The sequence below is a fragment of the Zeus faber genome, assembly GCF_960531495.2.
Source record: "Zeus faber genome assembly, chromosome: 9".
In the NCBI taxonomy this organism is placed as follows: Eukaryota; Metazoa; Chordata; class Actinopteri; order Zeiformes; family Zeidae; genus Zeus; species Zeus faber.
The window spans coordinates 34,009,648-34,032,538 of record NC_137197.1 but is presented as its reverse complement, the minus strand read 5'-3'; the positions used below and the strand labels follow the sequence as shown (position 1 = coordinate 34,032,538).

At 43.7% G+C, this 22,891-nt stretch overlaps 1 protein-coding gene across 1 annotated transcript; it reads right to left on the bottom strand.

Moving 5' to 3' along the window:
* Positions 1 to 2,671: 2,671 nt before the first annotated feature.
* On the bottom strand, positions 2,672 to 3,781 carry LOC307234962 (gap junction delta-2 protein; the record flags this gene model as incomplete). Its single annotated transcript, XM_080006870.1, has 1 exon — positions 2,672 to 3,781. One exon carries the CDS (start codon positions 3,779 to 3,781, stop codon positions 2,672 to 2,674), a length of 1,110 nt encoding a protein of 369 aa, XP_079862996.1.
* Between the last annotated feature and the right edge of the window lie 19,110 nt (positions 3,782 to 22,891).

Sequence of the window (22,891 nt, the reverse complement as noted above, 5' to 3'; positions counted from 1 at the left end):
TCAGAGCAGCAGAAAGGATCATCGGCTGTGCTCTGTCCACTTTTCAGGACATCTATACTTCCAGGTCAAGAAGAAGGGCCAAAAAGATGATCCGTAACCTGGGTTGATGCATTTATTCAGATGTCTGAACAAGTCTATATTCCTTACAAATGTACATGGAGAGAGGACTCTGACATGAGAATCATAACACATCACTACAACTTACTTTGATCCATTTATTTATCCATATCAATAACTATATTCCTTTCTTCTTTGGGTCTGGCCACAGTGACCTCTGCTTGGTACTGGGTTTGTCCTTGGGCCTCCAGGATTTTGATTATAATCTGAAAAACAGTTAACAAATGATCAAATTGTTCCTTGTGCTGTACTAGATAGTGCTCTTTTTTCCAGAGAGCTAAAATATTGACCACACTAACCCTATAATAACCTCCCATTTCTCAGTAAGATTCTTGAAAAGATAGTTCAGAAATAATTACACTATTACTTATCCACTTATAATATCTATGATCGTTGACAAAGCTCTCACTGGCCTGGCACCAAATAATATTACCAACATAATGGTCAGCTATGAGCCGATGAGGTCTCTCAGGTCCTCTGGCCTTTCACACATTCCAAGAGTAAATACTGAAGCTGGCAGAGCAGCCTTCTGTTTTTATGCTCCCATGTTGGAACAGCTTTCCACTCCATCTGTGATATGCTCCCGCAATTGTATTTTATTTATTTGTTTATTTTAAAAGCACTGAGCTTAAAACCTTTTAGTTGGTATTGCAGATTCCTAACCCCCATACTCCTAGCCCCATACCCTTGGCCTGCCAGTCCAGGGTTTCCCATACATAGAATACATTGTGGCAGCTTGCCACAATTTTTTTGTTTTTTTTATTCAACATTTAATTGTAGAGCTGAGTGAGGGATTTTTTCTTCCATGCCAAGACCTGCTGGCTGAATTCCCGAAAAGAAGAAACAACAGTTATTAACGTTATTATAATACAGCCTGGTTTCCAAGATTAACGTATAGCTGCTAGTTGGGTTAGAGGGTTCATAATAGGATTTCTCATAGGAGTTTCTCGAAAACAATTCAGTTTCATTATTAGCATTATTATTTCAGGTCAGTCTGGATTGTTATTTTAAAGTGTCTTATCATACACAACATTATGAGTTGCTTTCCCTCCACTACTGATGGTTAGTTGTGGTCAAGTTGTGGTCAGACCCACTGAAAGAGAGAGTTGCCTACACTCGCTGGATTCTTCCATATACCAAAGTTTGATAGATAACATTGGATAAAACTTTAAAAGAGCGAACAACCTTTTTAAAAGACTTATCATACCGCCGTAAAGTCATGCGCAGAGCAGATGGTCAGGCCAACTTCCACTGTTGACTTGACGTGTTTCCTGTCGACCGTGGATAGCCATGTGGGATGTCCAACATATTAGTTCTGCGCCTAGGTCATTCTCACTTTTTTGTCTCTGTGCGTGCGTTTGGCACTCCAATCCATTTGGTTTGGTGGGGCCCTCCTGTGGTCATATTTCAAATCTCACGTCACAATTAGTTTAAAATAGTCATTAAAAATGTTTTACATGATTCTGAAGACATGATACCCGCCTCACAACCGCAAAAAAAGGTGATCCACTTTTATGTTTTCTTAACAGAAAATAATCTTTTCACCTGAACTTACAAATGAGGCAATAAACAGATCCACTTCATTCGGAAAAAGCACTTAATTCGAAAGAAATCCCTGTAGACACAAACGCTTGAAGAAAATGTATTTCAATTATACCAATGAAATTAGGTACTGATGATGAGAAATTTACGAGAATTAATTTGTCAATTATGAATTTACACATCTAACAATACAGGTACTCCTCAGTTAACGACGTGGTTCCGTTCCTAGGACCAGGCCGTTAAATGAATTGGTTGATAAGCGAGGACCCGTGTTATTTCACAGTAAGGGGGAGTTTGCAAATGCTAGTGTAGTGAATTCTGACAGACTGCAGGAATGAGACTGAGACTGAGAACTGTGATGCGCGATGAGATGCTTGACGCTGAGACACCACGCGCACGGGCATTATTGTACACAGCGCATAATACTGACTGGTCGGAGAGCTGGTCGTAAGTCCGAACCGTCAGTAAACAGGTAGGTCGTTAAGTGAGGACTACCTGTAACTGCATCAAATATAAAAAAATTTTAAATTTAAAAACAAGCCTCAAATTGTCACATTTGCCAGTCTGAATGAGCTTTTTATATTATAACATATGTAATATTATATTAAACTTGTTTTCTTTTACACCAAAAACACATAGACAAAACCCTAAATAAAAAAAACCTCTATATAAAACTGTAACGTTTTCAGTTCAAACAATTCAAATGACCTAGTAGAATCTTTTCCTTCATACCACACAATATTGCCAGTAAAAAAAGAATTATGTGATGTTCAAAATCTTACATCGATGCCTATATTTCCCTCTGGGGTTCAATAAATTGGGACTTATCTTCAGTAAACTTCAATCCATAAATTCATTCCCAAGGAACGCTGATTTTCTCAAACAAAAGCTTCCAGTCTTGTAATCTGTGATGAGGAAATTCATTTGAACTGCAATACGTAATCATGTCAATACAGTACTCTATTTTACATTGCACTCTCACTCTTACAAATAATGCTCTGCATTGGGCTCTTCATAGCCAGGACTTCTTAGTTCGTCCTAGCCTTGCCATGTTGGCGAGCTTGACTTTAACTTTGTCCCTCTCCTCTGAGCTCCTCTTGGAGGTACACTCTACAGTGGAGTCAGTCTCAAAGGAAATAGCTGGCGCATGGGCAAGAAGACCTCCAGCCTTCTCCTGAGCTGTGGCTACTGGAGTCTGCAGGACCAGCCGGCCCCGCAGCGAATGCTTTAGCTGCAACAGGAGGGGGTTGTGGTTGGAGTAAAGTCCGACCGCATCCCTGTCGTGACTGCAGCAGGTCGAGCAAGCTGAGCAGAGGATGCGGAATATGTAGACCCAGCCCAGGTAGTGGAGCTCTGCGATGTTGAGCAAAAAGCAGCCCAGGCTGATGCTGAACATGAAATTGAGGAAGATGGTCTTCTCTGTGGCACGGGACACGAAGCAGTCGGTGCGTGTGGGGCAGGGATAAGTCTCGCAACGGTACAGGTGAGGGACCTCAAAACCGAACAAGTAATACTGGCCCACCAGGAAGGTGATTTCCATGACTGAGCGCAGCAATACGTGAAGGATGTAGATCAGTAGGACCTGGCTTGACAGCTGAGTTGGGTCTTCCCCTACATCACCGTACTCTTCCTCCAGGAGACTTTGCTCCATTCCTTCCTGCTCTTCGGTCCCCCATTCATTTTTGTACTGGGGACAGTAGGAGGGGATGCCAACTTCTGTGGCTTCCATTCCATCCCCTCTTCCAAACTGCCTAAATCCCTTCTTGGTGGGTCTTTTAGCCATCAGCTGTCCCTTTTGGACCTCAAGCTTTTCGTCTTTGGCAATCTTGTGAAGAACAAAAACGATGTAGAAGATGGAAGGGGTTGAGACGAGAACAATCTGGAAGACCCAGAAACGCAAATGTGAAACGGGAGCAAAGGTGTCGTAGCAGACGTTGTTGCAGCCCGGCTGCTGGGTGTTGCAGGTAAACTTGGACTGCTCGTCACTGTAGACAGCGTCGCCCACCAAAGTCACCAGTAGGATGCGGAAGATAAGCAACATAGTGAGCCAAATCTTGCCTATCACAGTGGAATGGTTCTGCACTTCAGACAGGAAACGTCCAAGTATGGACCAGTCACCCATGTCTTTAACTAGTAAAAAAAAAGAAAGGTGATGTCAAGGGACTTAAGTTACAGTATGTGAATAACAACAATTCTAGTTGTGGCAAAAATAAAGAACTTCTAAAAGCAATATGAAACATAATAATATATGTGGCATCTCTACCCTCAGGAAGCACATACAAAGGGGAAGTGAAGGACAAACATCAGCAAACTGAATTTAAGAACAATCAAGACAGTTGAAAAGAAACTCACCTCACGATAACCACTTTCAATCCAATGCAAATCTAAAAAAGGTGTTGACCATGCAATTTGCATGGCTATTTTTTATGTTGTTGCAGCTCAATGGATGAAAATGAATCTTACTGTGGCGTGGTGTGGGAGAATAGGCTGACCTCACATATTCAGCCAGTCTATCTGAAACTGGCATTGTTTGAGGGCTGTACAAAAGCAGGCAATGTACAACGCAACAAAGATTTAAAAACACAATGCAAGGGGTACATTTTCTGAACAGCCCGGAATAGTCAGACAAAAACTGTAGGGAAACTACTGGAAAAGGGGTAACAATGCTGAATTGCACAAAGGTTCTGTATTTCGTCTTCTTGACAAGTATGACTTCAGAGAAACAATTAATAAATTATATATATAAATGTATATATATATATATATAAAATGTATTTATTGATTATTTTTTTGTTTAGTTGTTTGTTAGTTATCTTTCCCAAAGGATGCATCCAAAAAGTTGAGCATGAAAAGGTGATATCAGAGTGGTGGCTGACCTGTTAGCATTTGCATTCACAAGGAGCCCCAATGTCACCAGAACATTTTTGAAATGCTACCTTTCAAGATCATTTTCTGGAGCAAATGCATCTATATAGATTGCCTTTTGTACATTTGTTTTGTTTATGCCCCCCCCCCCCTCCCAAAAAAAAAGAAAAAAAACCAAAAAACTGAAGAAAGAGAAAGATTCAAATTCACAGTGTCCATAAATCCATATTCTCCACTTCACCAAAAAGCATACAGTATAATCTTCTCATCGACTGTTCTGATTCTGCCACATCTTCTGTTTACAGAACATTGGAAACTTGAGAATCTATACCAACCCCTGCACCCCCGTTCCATCTGCTCCACAACAACCTTGTGACTAGGGAGAGAGATAGAGCACTGGGCTGGCGCTATGGGGGCAATTCGGTCATTCCCCCTCTTGGCCAGATTGGAGTAGCAGGCTGTAGTGGTAACTGCATGCAAGGTGAATGGCACGGGGCAGCTAGATCTCATCCATACCCAGTGGTGGAGGAAGTACTGGAAAGCCACACTTGAGAAAATGTAGGGATATGTTACTAAAAAAATACTCTGGTAAAAGTGAAAGTCAAAAGTCTGCAAGTAGCTTATATTAAAGGTACTTAATTATCAAAAGTATTGATATGGTATTAAATGTACTTAAGTATCAAAAGTAAAAAGTAAATGCAGTGGAGGAAAAAAGGCAGACTTTTTTTGCTCTGAGCTTTTCTTTTTTTTGCTATGATTTTATTCTGGTTGCAAATATTTCCATATTTTACTATAAACACAAGAATCACTTCATTCAGTATGACGCATTTTTCACTCCCACATAAGAAAACATTTGTCGTAAACAAGGCCACAGGTGTCTCCATCGAAGCAGCTGCAGGTGGGCCAGCATTACTGCTGGAGGAGGCCGTCACTGTGGTCGTCGCTCTCCAACACGCTGCTCTAGTTGTGGCTCTCTGAGATAGGTTTGTGCTTGTTCAGTAAACAAATTTAACACAGGCAGGGTTGCCAGGTCTCCATGACAAATCCAGCCACCCCCAACCTGTAGACAAAGAAAAAAAACCCCACTTCAACACTTAAAAGGTATCCAAATTCTGCGGGAAACCCACAGACCTGGCAACTGTCGTTTCTTTGTTGTCGATGATGTGCTGATGAATCTTCACTGACGCTGACTTGATTATAATAATATGTTTATTACAAGGAAGAACAGCATCAAACCAGACTTGCCATGGATGTCTGGGAGAGCAAGGCAGCCAAATGCATTCTCTCTCGAATGAAGCAAGAGACTGTCTTTTATACCTCTACAGACATAACATAACACATCTGGTTCCATTACATAGGTCACAGTTCAGCACCTATCTGACATAAATCTAAACATTTCCCATTCTCTTCACACAGGGGCCCCTTCCACTTCCCTTCTCAAAGGGGTCCCTAAATAGACACTCTAATGTTGACATTCTCCGCGTAACAATGGAAGCAACATAATAGAAGCAACATATGTTCGCACTTATACTATACAATGGGCTCTGTCTTGGGAACCCAGTGCCCTTCTTCATCCCAAACATTCCAGACACCTCATATTACCCCCCTTCGAGACTACACAAAGTCTCAAAGGAGAGAAGAGTTATGAACCTGTAATGTTAATTGGCTAAATAGAAATCACATAATAACAAACAAAATGATTATAATGTACCCTTCTGACCCTGCTTAGTCGTAGCAATACAATACATTTGTATTGAGTGTGAGAGCGAAAAACCCATCTGGCAGCTTCCTTTCTTAGTACCTCCATCAAACAATCTAGACAGGAAAATTCTCTCATGGTCCCTTTTCCCCAGGCAACCACCTATTGTACTCCAAATCAATTCACAGAAAAAGAAAACCTTTCCCTGCCTAAAACCAATGTCCCTCAAGACCACAAAAAAAGAAAACACCTGAGGTCCCAATGTATTCACTTCACCCTGTTACAGACAACTCCAAGAAAACAATACTAAATCAAAGTAATATGTCTTGCTTAAAATATCTAGTGTAGAGTACAGAATATTCATCAATAATACAGGTCACATTGCAATAAACAAACTCCAATATTATAAAAACATGCAGGACACATATGTTTGTATTGAACTGTTGCTTTTTAACACCATCAACTTTTCATCATATTTCACTCGACACCCCTGATCAAGATGTCCTCATTCAGGGTCCGCCGTCCATTTTCATCCTCCATTTTTGAGTGTCCATGTTTGAGTGTTCAAGTCCATGAGGCTATTAGGATCTCTGGACACAGCCACCCTTCTACTGGTCCTGAAAGAAAAAATCACCAGCCAGTATCTTGCACAAATATCAAATACAGTATAATAATTTCACTTTTGCATGATACTTTAACATTATTCCAATATATGATTAACATTTTCCATTTCCCCCCTTTGTCCATGCATTTTCCCAATCAAAAATAGTCTTGAGTCTATGACGGAATCAGATATTCAGAATGGATATTTCTCTTCTAGTGTTAGCTCCTCCTTCATCACTATTTCCTCCTCATCTTCACTGACGTCATTACCACCCAATAGTGGCATCAGAACATTTTCTCCCGGCATTACAATTCCTACCCATCTCAATATCATGGCCGTAGCAAAGGTCAACAACACCGTACAAAAACAAAACATCACACACTGTGATAGAAGAGCAGCCCCCAGAACCTGAACTACTATAGGTCCTAGTGGTCCTCATTTATCTTGCAACCAAGCATTAGCTCAGCTCCTTCTGATGGCCCAAACACATCCCTTATAAATTTCAGCGCATCTATGACATTAGTCATGTTATCGGCGACATCAGGGATCAACGTATAACAGGCATCTCCGGTTAGATTTAAAGCCACGCAGAGGCCACCTTGTTTGGCCAAAATATAATCAAGAGCCATGTCGTGTTTCAGCAACGTCAATCGATGACTCCTCTGGGTGTTTGACAAATATTCAAACCCTCTTATGGTCTCATATGCAAAACCTTGGAGGGTATATGTGATATTATCAATATGATCAGCTTAGAATGTCACCCCATACCATGGAAACAATCCTATGGCCCATTTGTCTCCTAAAGATATCCTCCAATGACTCCAAATTGTGAAACTGTGAAAGTCACTTTTCTTTCTACTTTCGGCAGTTTTTGTAGAGTTACCCTCATCTGGCTCTTGTCCCTTCCGGATAACAAAAACATCATAAGGAAGTTTCAACTGTGCCATATAGCAACATCCAATCCACCCATACGGCATAAATAAGTATGCTTTATCATCACATACCCACCAAATATCTTTAAATGTTCCTATAGTCACATTACCGGGTAAAGTTTGATTCTTTGCGCTTAAAGTTTTACTCTGTCGACAATGTGGTGCATGAAATGTTACTGTATATGTGTCATCAACCGTCCTTTGTACACTTTGTTCAAATTGCATCATGTAGCTTTCACATTCTGATATTCCCATAAACATACCATATCTCCACCATGAGTATCATTTGAACAAAAACAAGCTCTACCTTTCGCAGGTGTCACTTCCACAGCATCAGGTATTGCTGTTCTAATATCTTCATACTTAAGAAGATATAAATATGATAATTCTTTCAACCAGGAACACCTACGTCCAGGTCTTAATAGATGGACCGACACAGCCATCCATATTTCATTCGCTGCTTGTTGTTTGAATAGCAGCCACGATAATGCATTACTTTGACATTCAGGCGTCAAAGGTTCCGGTACCGTCTCTAGAATTGAAGGCCATGTGCCTGGAGCTGGAACTCTCACCACACACAGACAATTCCAATTAGTAGTCATTCTAACAGAGTGAGTTATCTGATGGAACCACAGATTTCTATTTGCCCACGGGTCTGCTCTATGCAGCACCGAGAAATCAAACCCAAATGCTTTCCACTGGGTTTCTCGCTTCTGTAAAGCATGAAGATGTTCAGTCAGCATCAAGAAAATCATTGACCACATCCGACATAGTCATCTGAACTATTTCACCCGAATCCCTATCAATCTACTCAGCAATTGGCTCTCTAATTACAAAGCTCTCCTTGCTATTGTTCAAATTAATTTCCAACTTCACCATAGGCTTCTGAGTTATATTTACCAACTTCTTAAATGATGGGGATGTAGTGATAGGTGTCAATGTCTTATCTACAGACTGTGTAGACCCCGAAAAAGTCATCATTGTTTTATTGGTAGTGAATCTCATCCTCACAACCTCACTTGTATGATTACCAGGAGTTACAGAAGTAGAAGTTGTCTTCATCATTGTAACATCCTTTTCTGCCAATGTTGTAGCTAGAGTAGTAACTGACGATAATACGTTAATACTACTAGTTATTCCCAGAGCTAAGGTAATAGATGTCATTGGTCCAACAGTCACCCTTGGTGCGACTAGTTGGTTTTGAATTTCTTGAGCAATCGTATTTATTTCTTTAGTATCCAGACCTTTTACTAGAAGCATTATCTTGTGAGTTCAATATCCCGCTTCCCAATAATTTTGCCTTGGGATATATTTAAACTTCGGATCCAAATAGGTGCATGTATATTCTGCTTTTTCTTCCCATACGACATTACTTACGACAAGCGAACAGTCATCTTGAACTTTAACCCATCTCCTGTCATTATACAAATATACTTTCGTTGATCGCGAGGCACGCTGCTAACATCAGGTCCTGTCAGCACTATGTCTTCACCACGCACATTTTTCCATTTAGGGGAAATATTTCCACCAGAATTCCATTTACTACATTTACATAGAAGGTAAGCTGCATTTCCTAATTTAGTTCTAATCACAGTATTCGCAAAAATTGGAGTTGAAGAAATCATCTGAGGCGCAGCAGTAGTTAGCCACAATACCTCTGCAACATAAGTGACTTTCAGAACTGAAGAGGTGGACGTCTTCTTTATTTTATCAGTTGGTGGGAGAGTTGAGACTTCAGTTGTCAATTTTCCTACTTCTTTAACAACCGCAGGCTCTACAATTTTACTTTCATTTAGTACCACAAGAGTCATAATTTTGTATCCGTAGTCTGGCTTTGTTTGCACTCCATCCTTTCTCACATTCACTAATTTTGGATCATAATAAGAGCACTTGAGAGTCTCCTTGATCTTCAACTTGGGCTCTACGTAGATAAAGACTACAGTCATCCTCAATCTTCAGCTTTCTTCGATCATTTAGCAGCACATACTTTTCTAGTGATGATGTTCCTGAAAAGTCAATTACCTTACCATGGTTATCTTCCCACTGGACTCAGAATTCCCCTTTTTCATCATTTTCTTTTGTACACTGACATGGCAGCTGAACTGACTTTCCCAAAGCCACTTCAACCCTAGTCCTCGTATCGCATTTGTCTAACCCTTTTTTGGGTTGGCCTTGGACTCCTTGGTCCAACTGGGTCTGTGTATTTTCCTGGAGAGGTATCACAGCCCTCTGGAGTCACTCATACTCTCTGGAATTAGACTCTGATGTTTCTGGGACATGTTGTAAATCAATGTCACCAAAGTGTCTTTCTTGCTCAGGGACTGACAATTCATCCCTGGGATCATCAAAAGTGTGCTCAACATCATCATGCACACCCACATCATCGTCAATCCCTTCTTCTGTATCTTGACCTTGGAGGTCTTCATGGCTGCAGCTTCTGTTGGCTCTCTAAAGCTTTCAACATCTCTGATCTGTGATCGTGGCACCTCTTATTTTGGCGCTCTAACACAATGTGATAAATGGTACCATGTAGAAGAACCTTTAACCTGAACCGCAGTGCCTGTACTGCAAACAACTTCAAATGGTCCTTTGCGGTGTTCGTTAAACAACTTCCTCCTAAACACCTTCACGAATACCTTGTCTCCAGTTTGCACCGCGTTCCTCTTTTGCTCATCAAGTCTCTCTAGCACCTCCTCTTGTTTTTGCCTGTCAGAGACATTTGTGTGTATCCTCTTATGCAGTGCAGCCATATAGTAAACATACACGCGCATTTCATCTCCTAAAAGGACTAAACTTGGACCCTTTCCACTTGTGTGCAAACAAGGTGTTGGCACCCGTAGCCAACTCATGGGGTGTCATGCGCGAATTACGGAGCCCACTTGAACGACACACCATTAATGCCAACGGAAGCGCCTCTTCCCAATTCAGACCTGTGTGCTGACAGATTTTAACAATGTGATTTTTTTAGCACACCATTCATTTTTTCACAGATACTTTGGCTTTGTGGATGATAAACAGCTCCTAGATGTTGTTTGATTCCCAATTTTTGCAGAATTACTTTTACTGTTCTATCAACAAACTCTTTCCCATTATCTGAGGATATGCAATCTGGAAGTCCCCACCTGCTTATGCTTATGACCTCACAACACAAAAACTTGGCAACTGACTGAGCATATTTACACTTGGTTGGACATGCCTCAGGCCACCGTGAAAATCTATCCACGACAACTTACATGTAGCTTTTACCTCCTACTGGTCTTATCATGTCAACAAAATCCACAACCAACTCACACATAGGTCCTGTCGGAGTTGGAATGTGACCGGGTGGACCCATCACACCCCTCCGAACATTGTTTTTAAGACAGATTGTACATCTGCCTTTGACATAATCAATTTTCTCAAGCAAGTACGGTGCCCAAAACCATACTCTTTCGTGATTTTTCTCCTTACTTCCCCCCTTGCAACATGGGCTAACCCATGTGCTTCCTGAATCATCAGACCTAGCAGGTCAGGGGTTGTTACCATCAGTCCTTCATGATTTCTCCACAGACCAGTAGAATCTTGAGTAGCCCCTCGGTCCAACCATAATTGTTTATCTATGTCTGACGCAGCTTCTTGCATCGAGACCACATCTCTGAGCATGATTTTATCTTCCAAGTCCACTTCATGGGTGACCAGAAGAACCTTGCCTGCTTTGTTTGCTCCTGTAACTGCTTTTGCAGGCTCATCAGCCGCTTTGTTACCTTGTGTGACTCTTGACGTGTCCATTTTGTGTGCTACACTCTTAGCTACAGCTATTTCCTTCGGCTTCATCATTGCATGCAACAATTTCATTATCTGGGCATGATGCTGTATCAGAGAACCATCAGTTTTCTTAAATCCTCGATTTTTCCACACTGATCCAAATAAATGACACACATTATGTGCGTATGCAGAATCTTTATATCCTGTCACTCGCTTGCCTTCAGCCAATAGACAAGCTTCAGTCAGGCCCACAAGCTCAGCAAGCTGTGCAGAAACAGGTTGTGGTATTACTTCTGTTTTCTCAACAACAAACTCAGTTCCCTGGGCTTTGACTACTGCATAACCAGCACTCAATGTATCTCCTATCCGATAGCAGGACCCATCAGTCCAATACTCCACATCTGACACATGCAGTGGGAAAGCTTGCAAGTCTGATCTGAGCTTTGCATATCTCTCTGCTTCCTGAACACAATCATGTGGCTCCCCATTCTCTGGTGTTGGCAAATTCTCAGCTGGATTTACCGTGACGCACCTTACTAAGGTGACATCTTCCTGCTCTAGGAGCCTATGATAGTCTCTTAGCCTAGACATAGTCAATGTACATTTACCAAAATTCAAAAGATTTCTGAGACTATGATGGGTAAGAATTGTCCCTGGGTAACCCATAGTTACTGATGATGCTTTATCATACATAATAAACTTCCACCATTGCTCTGAAGCACAGCCCCAATTCTACCTCTGAATAGGCGGTAGAATAATACGAAACAGGTTGAGGACTTGTCCCTGTACCTGTGGGCTGACGACGTCCCTTCCCCCTTGGGATGGGACTGGTGGTCCTGGCTCACAGACGGCAGCTGGCACCTGTGGCTCCTTTGTGCCAGCGCCATCGTCGTGGTCGGCTTAGGCCTCCTTTTGGTTTTATCATGTTGTATTGTTCCCCTCGCTCGTTCGGCCATCATCAATTTGTTTCCTCCGCTTTCGTCCGTTACTCTGCCATTCCCCAGATGGACGCCCACTCCCTCGACGATCCCTTTCCCCTATCCCTCCTTGACTTCGACTCAGATGACATCCAGGACATCACAAATTAGAGTCCTGCCTCTTACCCAACTGCTTGAAGGACGGGAGGACCGTCTGCTGTTGGACCTGGCCGTCTCCCAACAACCCTTGACTTTCTTTGCTCAGTGGAACATTGAAAAATGCTCCACACAAATCCAACACTGTGAAGTATGAAGCCTCTGGAGGAATTTGGGCTAACAAGGTATGTAAATCTGGTACATCAGCTGGAAAACCACTTCATTTACCGCTCTTAAATCATGTACCAAGCGGTAGGACTCATTTGGTTTCTTTAGAGGCAATATAGGCGTATTACTCTGAGGATCCGAACATATTTCCATTACACCTGCTTTGAACAGTCCTTCAATTTGTGGTTCAATCATTTGATTGCCTCCTCCTTTAGTGGGTACTGGTTCTTCCAAGGAGGTTTGGTTCCTGGTCGCAGTTCTCACCGGTTGGGCTGACTTTACAAGTCCAATGTCAGTACTATTTCGTGACCACAAACATTCTGGAATTTGCTGCAGCATCTCCTCTCTCATACTGTCTGAGTCCAATTTAGCGCTGAACATTGACTCATGTGTCATCTGTACCATGTGGTTTTCCTTGTCCTGGAGCTAAGATCATGATTTTCATGAACTTCTGTTCTTCACTCATTCAGATAGCAAGATTCTCCTTTATTGGTGTGAAAATGGCTTCCCCGGCTTCTGCCATCATTTCTCCTATATGCCTCTGCTCAAATCCTTCAGCCACCATTAAAGTCACATGTGGCACACTTTTCTCACTGTCATGCTCTTTCTCAAGATACTCATCAGTGTTTATCTTCATAGCTGCTCCTTGTGGTCCCAAAATTATGCAGCACAAGGTCAGCTGAACATGCTTGGGTTGACTACACAACCACTCCGTTCCCTTTTTTCTTTTGCATCTTCGAACAATTTCTTTCCCTCCTTTTCTGTTAGGCCCACGGCCTCCCAGCGCCACTAGAGGCCGCCCTTGCTTTGGGCACCTGCCGCGCCTTCCTTGTGCAGTGCGCGGTGGTTTTCCAACAGCGGCCGTCGTCGTACGCCTCCGATAGTGCCCGCATCGCGTTCCTCATCTCCTGCCTGAGAGGGGCGGCTCTCGGCTGGGGTTCCACGGTTTGGAGTTAGGGGGGTCCCGTGAGTCTCTCCTACGATCTGTTTACCCGCGAAATGAGGAGAGTCTTCGACCACCCAGTTTGCAGCAAGGAGGCCGCCAGAAGACTCCTCTCCCTCCGCCAGGGTTCCCGTAGCGTCGCCTCCCTCGTCGTCGAGTTCCGGACTCTAGCCACGGAAAGCGGCTGGAATGACGGAGCCCTGCAGGACGTGTTTCAGCGCGCCCTGAACGACGAGTTGCGGGACGAGCTGGCACGGCGGGACGAGCCCACGGACCAGGACCAACTAGTGGAGACCGCAATCCGCCTGGACAACCGGCTACGGGAGCGCCAGCGCGAGAGGGAGGGGGCGAGCCTCCAGTCCGTGCCTCCCGCCTGGGCGGCCACGCCCCGGTCTCCAGCGCCCGCTACTCTTGGGCGCCTCACAAGTCCCCCGACTCTCTCCGATGCCGAGCCAATGCAGCTTGGTCGCTCCCGGATCTCCCCCGAGGAGCGAGCACGCCGCCTACAGACCGGCACCTGTCTGTATTGCGGCCGGCTGGGACACCTCCGAGCCACCTGCCCGGTCCGGCCACGAGAGGGCGACTCCTCGGTAGGGTTATGCTCCGGTCGCTCCAGCACCGACCCTCTCTCCCGTCCGCTGCTCCCAGCTACCCTTTCTTGGGGAGATATAACACGCTCTTCCTCTGCTCTCATAGATTCCGGGGCGGATGCGAGTTTCCTTGACCAGGGACTAGCACGCCAGCTAGGGCTGACACCCGTCCCTCTCCCCGCACCGCTCGAGGTCAAGGGGCTGAATGGGTCGCATCTGACCCGGATTACCCACTAGACAGCTCCCCTCAAGCTGCTACTCTCCGGCAACCACCGTGAGTCTTTAAGGTTCTTCCTTATTGATTCCCCACTGAACCCCGTGGTGCTGGGGTACCCCTGGCTCAAGACCCACAACCCTCAGATGGACTGGCGCTCGGGCAGCGTGAGCTCCTGGAGCACACACTGTCATGCCCACTGCTTGGCCCCAACCCCGCCGCCGGGCGCGCCGCCGGGGGTCCCGAGGAGCCCTGACCTGCCCTGGTGCTGCAGCGCCTCCTGGAAAACCGTCTGTTTGTTAAAGCCGAGAAGTGTGTCTTCCATGTTCCATCCATTTCCTTCCTAGGGTTCATCATTGGCCGAGGGAGGCTGGAGATGGATCCCAAGAAGGTGGCCGCCGTGGTGGAGTGGCCAACCCCAGCCAATAGGAAGCAGCTCCAACGGTTCCTCGGGTTTGCAAACTTCTACCGGCGCTTCATCCGTAACTTCAGTCGCATCGCTGCTCCCCTCTCAGCCCTTACCTCCACCACAGTGGCCTTCAAATGGACCCCCCCGGCCGAGGCCGCGTTCCTCAACCTCAGGACCTGCTTTTCTTCGGCCCCGGTCCTGGCTCCGGCCTCCTCCGCCCATTACCCATCCCGACTCGTCCTTGGTCCCACATCGCCCTGGACTTCGTCACCGGTCTTCCACCATCCCAGGGCAACACTACCATCCTCACGGTGGTGGACCGCTTTTCTAAGGCGGCCCACTTCCTCGCCCTGCCCAAGCTACCATCGGCGAAGGAGACCGCAGACCTGCTGGTTGCCGAGGTGTTCCGCCGCCATGGTATTCCGGCAGACGTGGTGTCAGACAGAGGACCCCAGTTCACCTCCAAGGTCTGGCGCGCCTTCTGCTCGGCCCTGGGGGCACAGGTCAGTCTCTCCTCCGGTTTCCACCCCCAGACCAATGGCCAGACGGAGCGGGCGAACCAGGAGGTGGAGGCCATGCTCAGCTGCCTGACAACCACCAGCCCCACCTCCTGGAGCGACCAGCTGCCATGGGCCGAGTACGCCCACAACACCCTGGTGAACGCCTCCTCCGGCCTGTCGCCCTTCCAATGCTCTCTGGGCTACCAACCCCCGCTGTTCCCTGCCCAGGAGGCTGAGATCGCCGTACCCTCCGTCCAGGCCCACATTGGTCGCTGCCGGAGGACGTGGAGGAGGGCCCGCTCTGCCCTACTCCGGGCCTCGGCCAGGTCCCAACGGCAGGCGAACCGGCACCGCGTGTCCGCACCTACATACGTCCCCGGACAGATGGTTTGGCTCTCCACAAGGGACTTGCCCCTCAAGGTGGACTCCCGAAAACTCGCTCCCTGGTATGTTGGCCCCTTTCCCATTGAGTCAATCATCAACCCCTGTGCCGTACGCCTCCGTCTCCCTCCCTCCCTCCGTGTCCACCCTACCTTCCATGTATCCCTGCTCAAGCCAGTGGTTTCCAGCCCTCTCTCCCTCCCCGCCGAGGCCCCACCACCCCCCCGCACCATCGACGACCTACCCAGTGCGGTGCCTGCTGGACGTGCGGCGCCGGGGGAGGGGCTTCCAGTACCTCGTGGACTGGGAGGGATACGGCCCGGAGGAACGCTCCTGGGTCCCCCGGAGACAGATCCTGGATGCCTCCCTCGTCCGGGATTTCAACCGAACTCGTCCTTCAGGCTCCAGGTGTCCGCCAAGGGGCGTCCGTAGAGGGGGGGGTACTGTTAGGCCCACGGCCTCCCAGTGCCACTAGAGGCCGCCCTTGCCCCATCTGCAGCTCCCTACTCAGACCCAATTGCACACACCTGGGATCAATTACCCGCACTGTATTTAGCCCCAGCTTCCTAGCCATTCCTTGCCAGACTGTCAACTAGCCTACCCCGAGTTGCATCGCGATTGGCTCCCTTCCTAGTTCCCAGTTCCAAGTTCCTAGTTTATGTCTTGTTGTCTCGCCTTCCCTTTACCTGTCTGTCTCCGCTCGTCGCCCGGGACGCTCCGTCCAGCCTGGTTCCCCGTCTCGCCACCCGGTTCCTGGACCCCATCTCCTGGTCATCATCGTCCCTGCCCTGCCCTGCTCCATCCCCTCCCGACCAGGTCCCCCCGGCCAACTCCACCGTCCCTGTTAATAAACATCCCTTGCCTGCCTCCCGTCTCCCTGTGTCGTGCGTTTAGGTTCCTCCCTGTTCTGGTCGTGACATTTTCAGACAGCTGCAGAATGCCAAGTTATGTTTGTCTTTTCTCCGTGCGTCTCTTTCCTTTCTTACCTTTCTTTTGATTTACTTTATATGTAGACACAAGCACCTGCATTGTTTTAATCACATCCGGGTTAAGAGTTCCTTCAACTGGCCACGGTTGTTCAATGTCAGGCCACCGCTTGCTCCATTTTCCTGATATTTTTGCAATATCTTTAATAAGGGGATTATTCTTTTGCACTACATCAACAGGAGTGATTGCTTTTGTCATTTTAGTATCCATTTTTGACATCATAATGACCCTCTTGTTTTTTTTATTGTAAATCGAATCAAATTATTTCAAAATTATTTATAAACCACCGTGTAATCACACTCAACCAAACACAACTGAATTTACCAACCCCAAAGGAGACATAACTTCCCATTTATGAAAGCTAATTCACTTGTTCATCATCTGATGCATCTGTTCACAGACATTTATCTTAAATTATCAAAATGATATCAATGTTCAATCTCAAAACAGCCTCAATCAAGGTAAACCATACTCAGATAATGAAACCAATATTCACAGCACTCAACAGTATTTGAATCAAATCAGCTTTTCCACAAGTGATCAATCAAATAAATAATACTCCATTAATTAGGCAAATGCCTTAATTAGTCAGTCCGTTGCCAAGTCTCCCACTAAATAATTGCAAATGTAATATATGAAAAATAACTACTGTAAGCCTATCTGTGAAAACAAGCTAAACATATATCAATTATGTAAGATATAATTAAATGTATACACATAGAGGTAAATGCAGGTGTCTATTGAAATAGTTTGTGGATAAAACCGCACTGGTCTTGTTCAAATTGGATTCAGGATTCCTATGCGCTGTCATCCGCAAGCTCTAGAGTCTGTCACCCACTGCCAGATGTCTTGTCATCTGCCCCTTGGATGATCCAATTCAGACACATTCCATCTTCTCTCTTTCCCCCAGCTCTCACACAGCACAGTAAAAGAGAGGAATAAAGAAAAAAGAAAAAGAACAACACAAGTGTTCAGTGTCTTAGGATCACTTTAAATTCTTATACACACTGTAATACAATTCAGTGATACATGCATTATCAGCTTTCTCATTTCTCACACATTTGAAATAAGGCAATGCTTACTTTTATTCATACAATGCATTTAAAATATAAAGAGTATATTAGTCAATCTGATATCACCTTCAATTAATTATTTTTATTCTATTTAACTATTTAATCTAATTTTATTTTAATTTTTTCTTTTTACGTAATGAGAGAAAAGAGTAGAGGGGGGTCTTCACAGCTCCTCTTGTCAGGAGGAGTTAACTAATTTCCAACTCTGTATGAAGCACCACCCCTTGCTCACCTCTTAAATCTAGCAAAAACTTCCAGTATAGACTGGTCGTCAGTGAGTGAACATACTGTCTTAGCTCCCTTAGGATCAGCCCAACCCAATGCAGTTGCGCACAGAGTCAAAAAGCACATACAACAGTCAGAGCTGCTTTCTCTCACCCAGCTGCCAAGACACAAAACCTATCCTCTGGCAGCCAAAACCAGCTTCTCCTTCTATTTCAACAAGACTATCTGTTCTTTCAACCAGACAAAACTCACAGCAAGCACAGTCACACACACACAACAAACATGAAAAAGACAAAGAAAGAAACCACGCACCAATCAAAAACCACAAATCCTCCTTAAAAAATCAGAACAGGAGATTTTCTTTCTTTTTCTGAATGTGTACATGCATGTGTGAGAAAAGTGTTGCTGGTTGCTTTACTACTTCTCTCAGAAGGCTCATATTTTTATCAAATGTATAAACGTCCTGTAAAAGGCTCATATTTTTTATCAAATGTACAAACGTCCTTAAAAAAGGCTCATATATGTTTTATCAAATGTATAAACGTCCTGTGAAAGGCTCAATTATTTTATCAAATGTACAAACGTCCTCAAAAAAAAAGGCTCATATATGTTTTATCACTAAAGAGGCAAAAATGTCTCTCCTTATGTATTACTCAAACCACTCACCACCTATGTATACCTATTTAATAACACATATATTCTATATATCATTTACACATACACACGAACATTACACAGATCTTTCCACGTATCTTTAGCCGCGGCCCACACACACACACACACACACACATAGACATGTCTGACCGGCAGCACATCTGATCTTCCAAAGACTCCGACAGCGCTTAACTTTATATTTTAACGTCGACTCATTTATAATTCTCTAATTTCATCAAGATTTTCACTTTGCCAAGCTTTTAACCAATTATATTTTTAATCAGATTCTTTCATCATTCATGCTCAATGTACACAAGTTCTCCTGGGTTGGTTCAGCACTGTTTTTCCACTTTTTTCAAATCTTGATTATTCATCTTATTTCCTCTTTTAAGCCTTTCACATTGAACTCTTTTTCACTTCACTTCCCTCTTTTTCATCTTATTTCATATTAAGCCAATTCCCCTGGCCAGGGTTATTTCCTCTTTGTTTTTCTTACACAGATTTGCCTATACCATATTTTCTTACGGCCAACTTTCACACAGCAGCTAATGTACACATGTCTTACCATTAAGAAGATACGGGCGCTGTCTTCATTAATCCTGCATGGTTATTTAGCTACCTTTATGTTTCTAGTTCTGCTATTCTACTATTACTTTTTACTTCAATTTAATTCTCTTTTAACTTATTTCTTATTTCTCTTGTCTCTATTCTCTGTTTCTCTTTTTCTTCATTTATTATTCTCTTATTCCCCTTATTTACATCTTTTACAACTTAAGAAACCCCAATTTAGATGGAAACTCACTTCACACATCAACACATCATCTCTCATCTCCGCACAATCTGCTCTTGTCAGTACAGCCTACCTGCACAAAACACAACCACTTCACAGACCACACAGCAGCTCATATTTGTGAGAGAACACTCACCCTGAGGTGTTTAAAGTGGTAACTTCACTGAGGCTGACGGCAGTGGCAGGTGAGGCCCCACACATCCTGTTTGTGACGCCATTGTTGTTGTTTCTTTGTTGTCGATGATGTGTTGATGAAGAAGGAATCTCCGCTGACGCTGACTTGATTATAATAATAAGTTTATTACAAGGAAGAACAGCATCAAACCAGACTTGCCATGGATGTCTGGGAGAGCAAGGCAGCCAAATGCATTCTCTCTCGAATGAAGCAAGAGACTGTCTTTTATACCTCTACAGACATAACATAACACATCTGGTTCCATTGCATAGGTCACAGTTCAGCACCTATCTGACATAAATCTAAACATTTCCCATTCTTTTCTCACAGGGGCCCCTTCCACTTCCCTTCTCACAGGGGCCCCTTAATAGACACTCTAATATTGACGTTCTCCGTGTAACAATGGAAGCAACATAATAGAAGCAACATATGATAGTACTTATACTATACAATGGGCTCTGTCTCGGGGACCCAGTGCCCTTCTTCATCCCAAACATTCCAGACACCTCATATTACCCCCCTTCGAGACTACACAAAGTCTCGAAGGAGAGAAGAATGATGAACCTGTAATGTTAATTGGCTAAAGAGAAATCACATAATAACAAACAAAATGATTATAATGTACCCTTCTGACCCTGCTTAGTCGTAGCAATACAATAAATTTGTGTGAGTTGAGTGTGAGAGCGAAAAACCCATCTGGCAGCTTCCTCTTAGTACTTCTTAGTACATCCATCAAACAATCTAGACAGGAAAATTCTCTCATGGTCCCTTTGCCCCAGGCAACCACCTATTGTACTCCAAATCAATTCACAGAAAAAGAAGAAGGGTTTAGAAAACTGTATAGGATGTTACATATAAATGCATACATTTAGAACCTCAGAAATAAATCAAAACATGTGTCCAAAGTCAGGCTGGTCGACCCATCGGACCTTCCAGTGGACCTTTCCCTGCCTAAAACCAATGTCCCTCAAGACCGCAAAAAAAGAAAACACCTGAGGTCCCAATGTATTCACTTCACCCTGTTACAGACAACTCAAAGAAAACAATACTAAATCAAAGTAATATGTCTTGCTTAAAATATCTAGTGTAGAGTTCAGAATATTCATCAATAATACAGGTCACATTGCAATAAACAAACTCCAATATTATGAAAACATGCAGGACACATATGTTTGTATTGAACTGTTGCTTTTTAACACCATCAACTTTTCATGATATTTCACTCGACACCCCTGATCATGATGTCCTCATTCAGGGTCCGCCGTCCGGAGGAGTTTGCAAAAGTATGGAGCATGAAAATGACCAAAAAGTGACAAAAAAGTCACGTAAACAGTGCATTTTTTCGAACATGAAATTCATGGCTTTACCACGACCACACAGTGTGACGAAAACAAAATATTTTAATAACTTTTAATCATGAAGGTTTCTTCTAGACGCTCGCTAAGTTTGAAGTCGTATAGCTGCAGGCAGCAATACGTGAGATCCAGGATAGTCGGTCCTTTGTTAAAGTTCAATGGACAAGTGTGCTTTGGCTCTCTATTCCGGTGTGTTTTGTAACTGCAGAAGTTTATTCGTTCGGGCCCTGGTTACAGTGTAATACTATGATCGGGCGCTGTTTGAAGCTGAGGGTTGTGTTTCTACGCCGCAACTAACGGCGGTTGTCATTCTAAAGTAGAGCTATATGATTATGGCTAAAATGATAATCACAATTATTTTGTTTAATAATGTGATCAGGATTATTCATCTATTTTGGGCAACACAATTAGTGCATTGCACTTTGTAAATCAACAGTAAACTGCCTTCGCAATAATAATCTATTTTATAAACCTGTAAATAAACTCAAATGTACAAATCTTGGACAAAATCTGACTTTCTTCACATAAATCCAGAGTCTTCTTAAGGTTATATATAAACTACATCCAAACAAGAAGGTCAGTTACAATACACCTGCAGGTTTATTGCAAATAAAAAAGAGCAGTCTGGCACCGCTAGCTCACCAGCCAATTGGAATTACACAGTATTGTGCAGAATCTCCGGGTGCGTTGCAAAGACATTTCACTGCATATATGTATGAACATATGTATGTGTATGTGACAAATAAACCTCTTGAATCTTAATATTTTGTTTCTATATTCCTTTGGGTAAAGTCCCATCCAGTCTCCAAACTACGTTTTGTCACGAAAACACATGCCATAATTGAAACTGAAAATTATGCGATACCATGCACTGGACAGGATTATTTATTTTTTTATTAGATTCTTAATCACTGTAAAAATGAAAATGAATAAAAGCAGAATTTAAATAACAAGTGTATCAAAAACCTTGAGAAGAAAAGTAAAATATGAATGTGTTGACAGATCAGGTCAAAAGAAAAGGTCCCGTCTCTCCTTCTAGACCCCTCCCCCCGTCACTCCGTGTCTGCTCTCATTGGCTGTAGCTCATTGTGTCACTCCCGACTCGACCCCTACATGACCAGATATCATTCATTCTTGATATCTCGGTGGCATTGCTCATCGCTCACGGGAGCACGCTATGGTTTTCAACCCGATGTTGGGCTTTGCTTGTGTAAGCCTCTGATTTTGTATGGAAGGCAGAACACAAGACGCGATTCAGGTCCGGCAACAGCCTTTTATTACACCAGTGCCTGGCAATAAAAAAACAACAAAACTTTGGCACACGGACTCCAGCTTCGCTCCAAATCAATCAGCCTTCTGGTCCACATGGATAAACGGGTTTGGAACCGGAAGTCTCAGTGACTTTACCCTTTCACCGTGTTATCCCGGAAGTTTAAAACTTGTAAAAATAAAAGTGCCAGATGCAAAAATTAAAGAGAACATATTTAGAACATATTTTGGCAAAATTCACTTATTATTTATAATATATTTACACTTTGGTTACATTCTCCCCTCTTGAATTCAGCAAAATATACAAATCAAAACAAAATGTCAAAAAAAAGAAAAGCCATGTCCTACAAAATACAGTAATACTGGAATTGTCACATCCAACGAAGGCTTTCTCTTTAAGAACTAACAAGAGAGAGCAAAGGCCTCACCACTCCCTCCACAATAACAACCAAATAAAGTGCCTTTTACACCTCAAAACTACAATTCCTAACTAAACTGGATTATACTAGCCTCACACTAAGAGCAAAAACTATAAATACGCAGATGTAGGACAGGCTTACTAATGCATATAACGGTCACTTT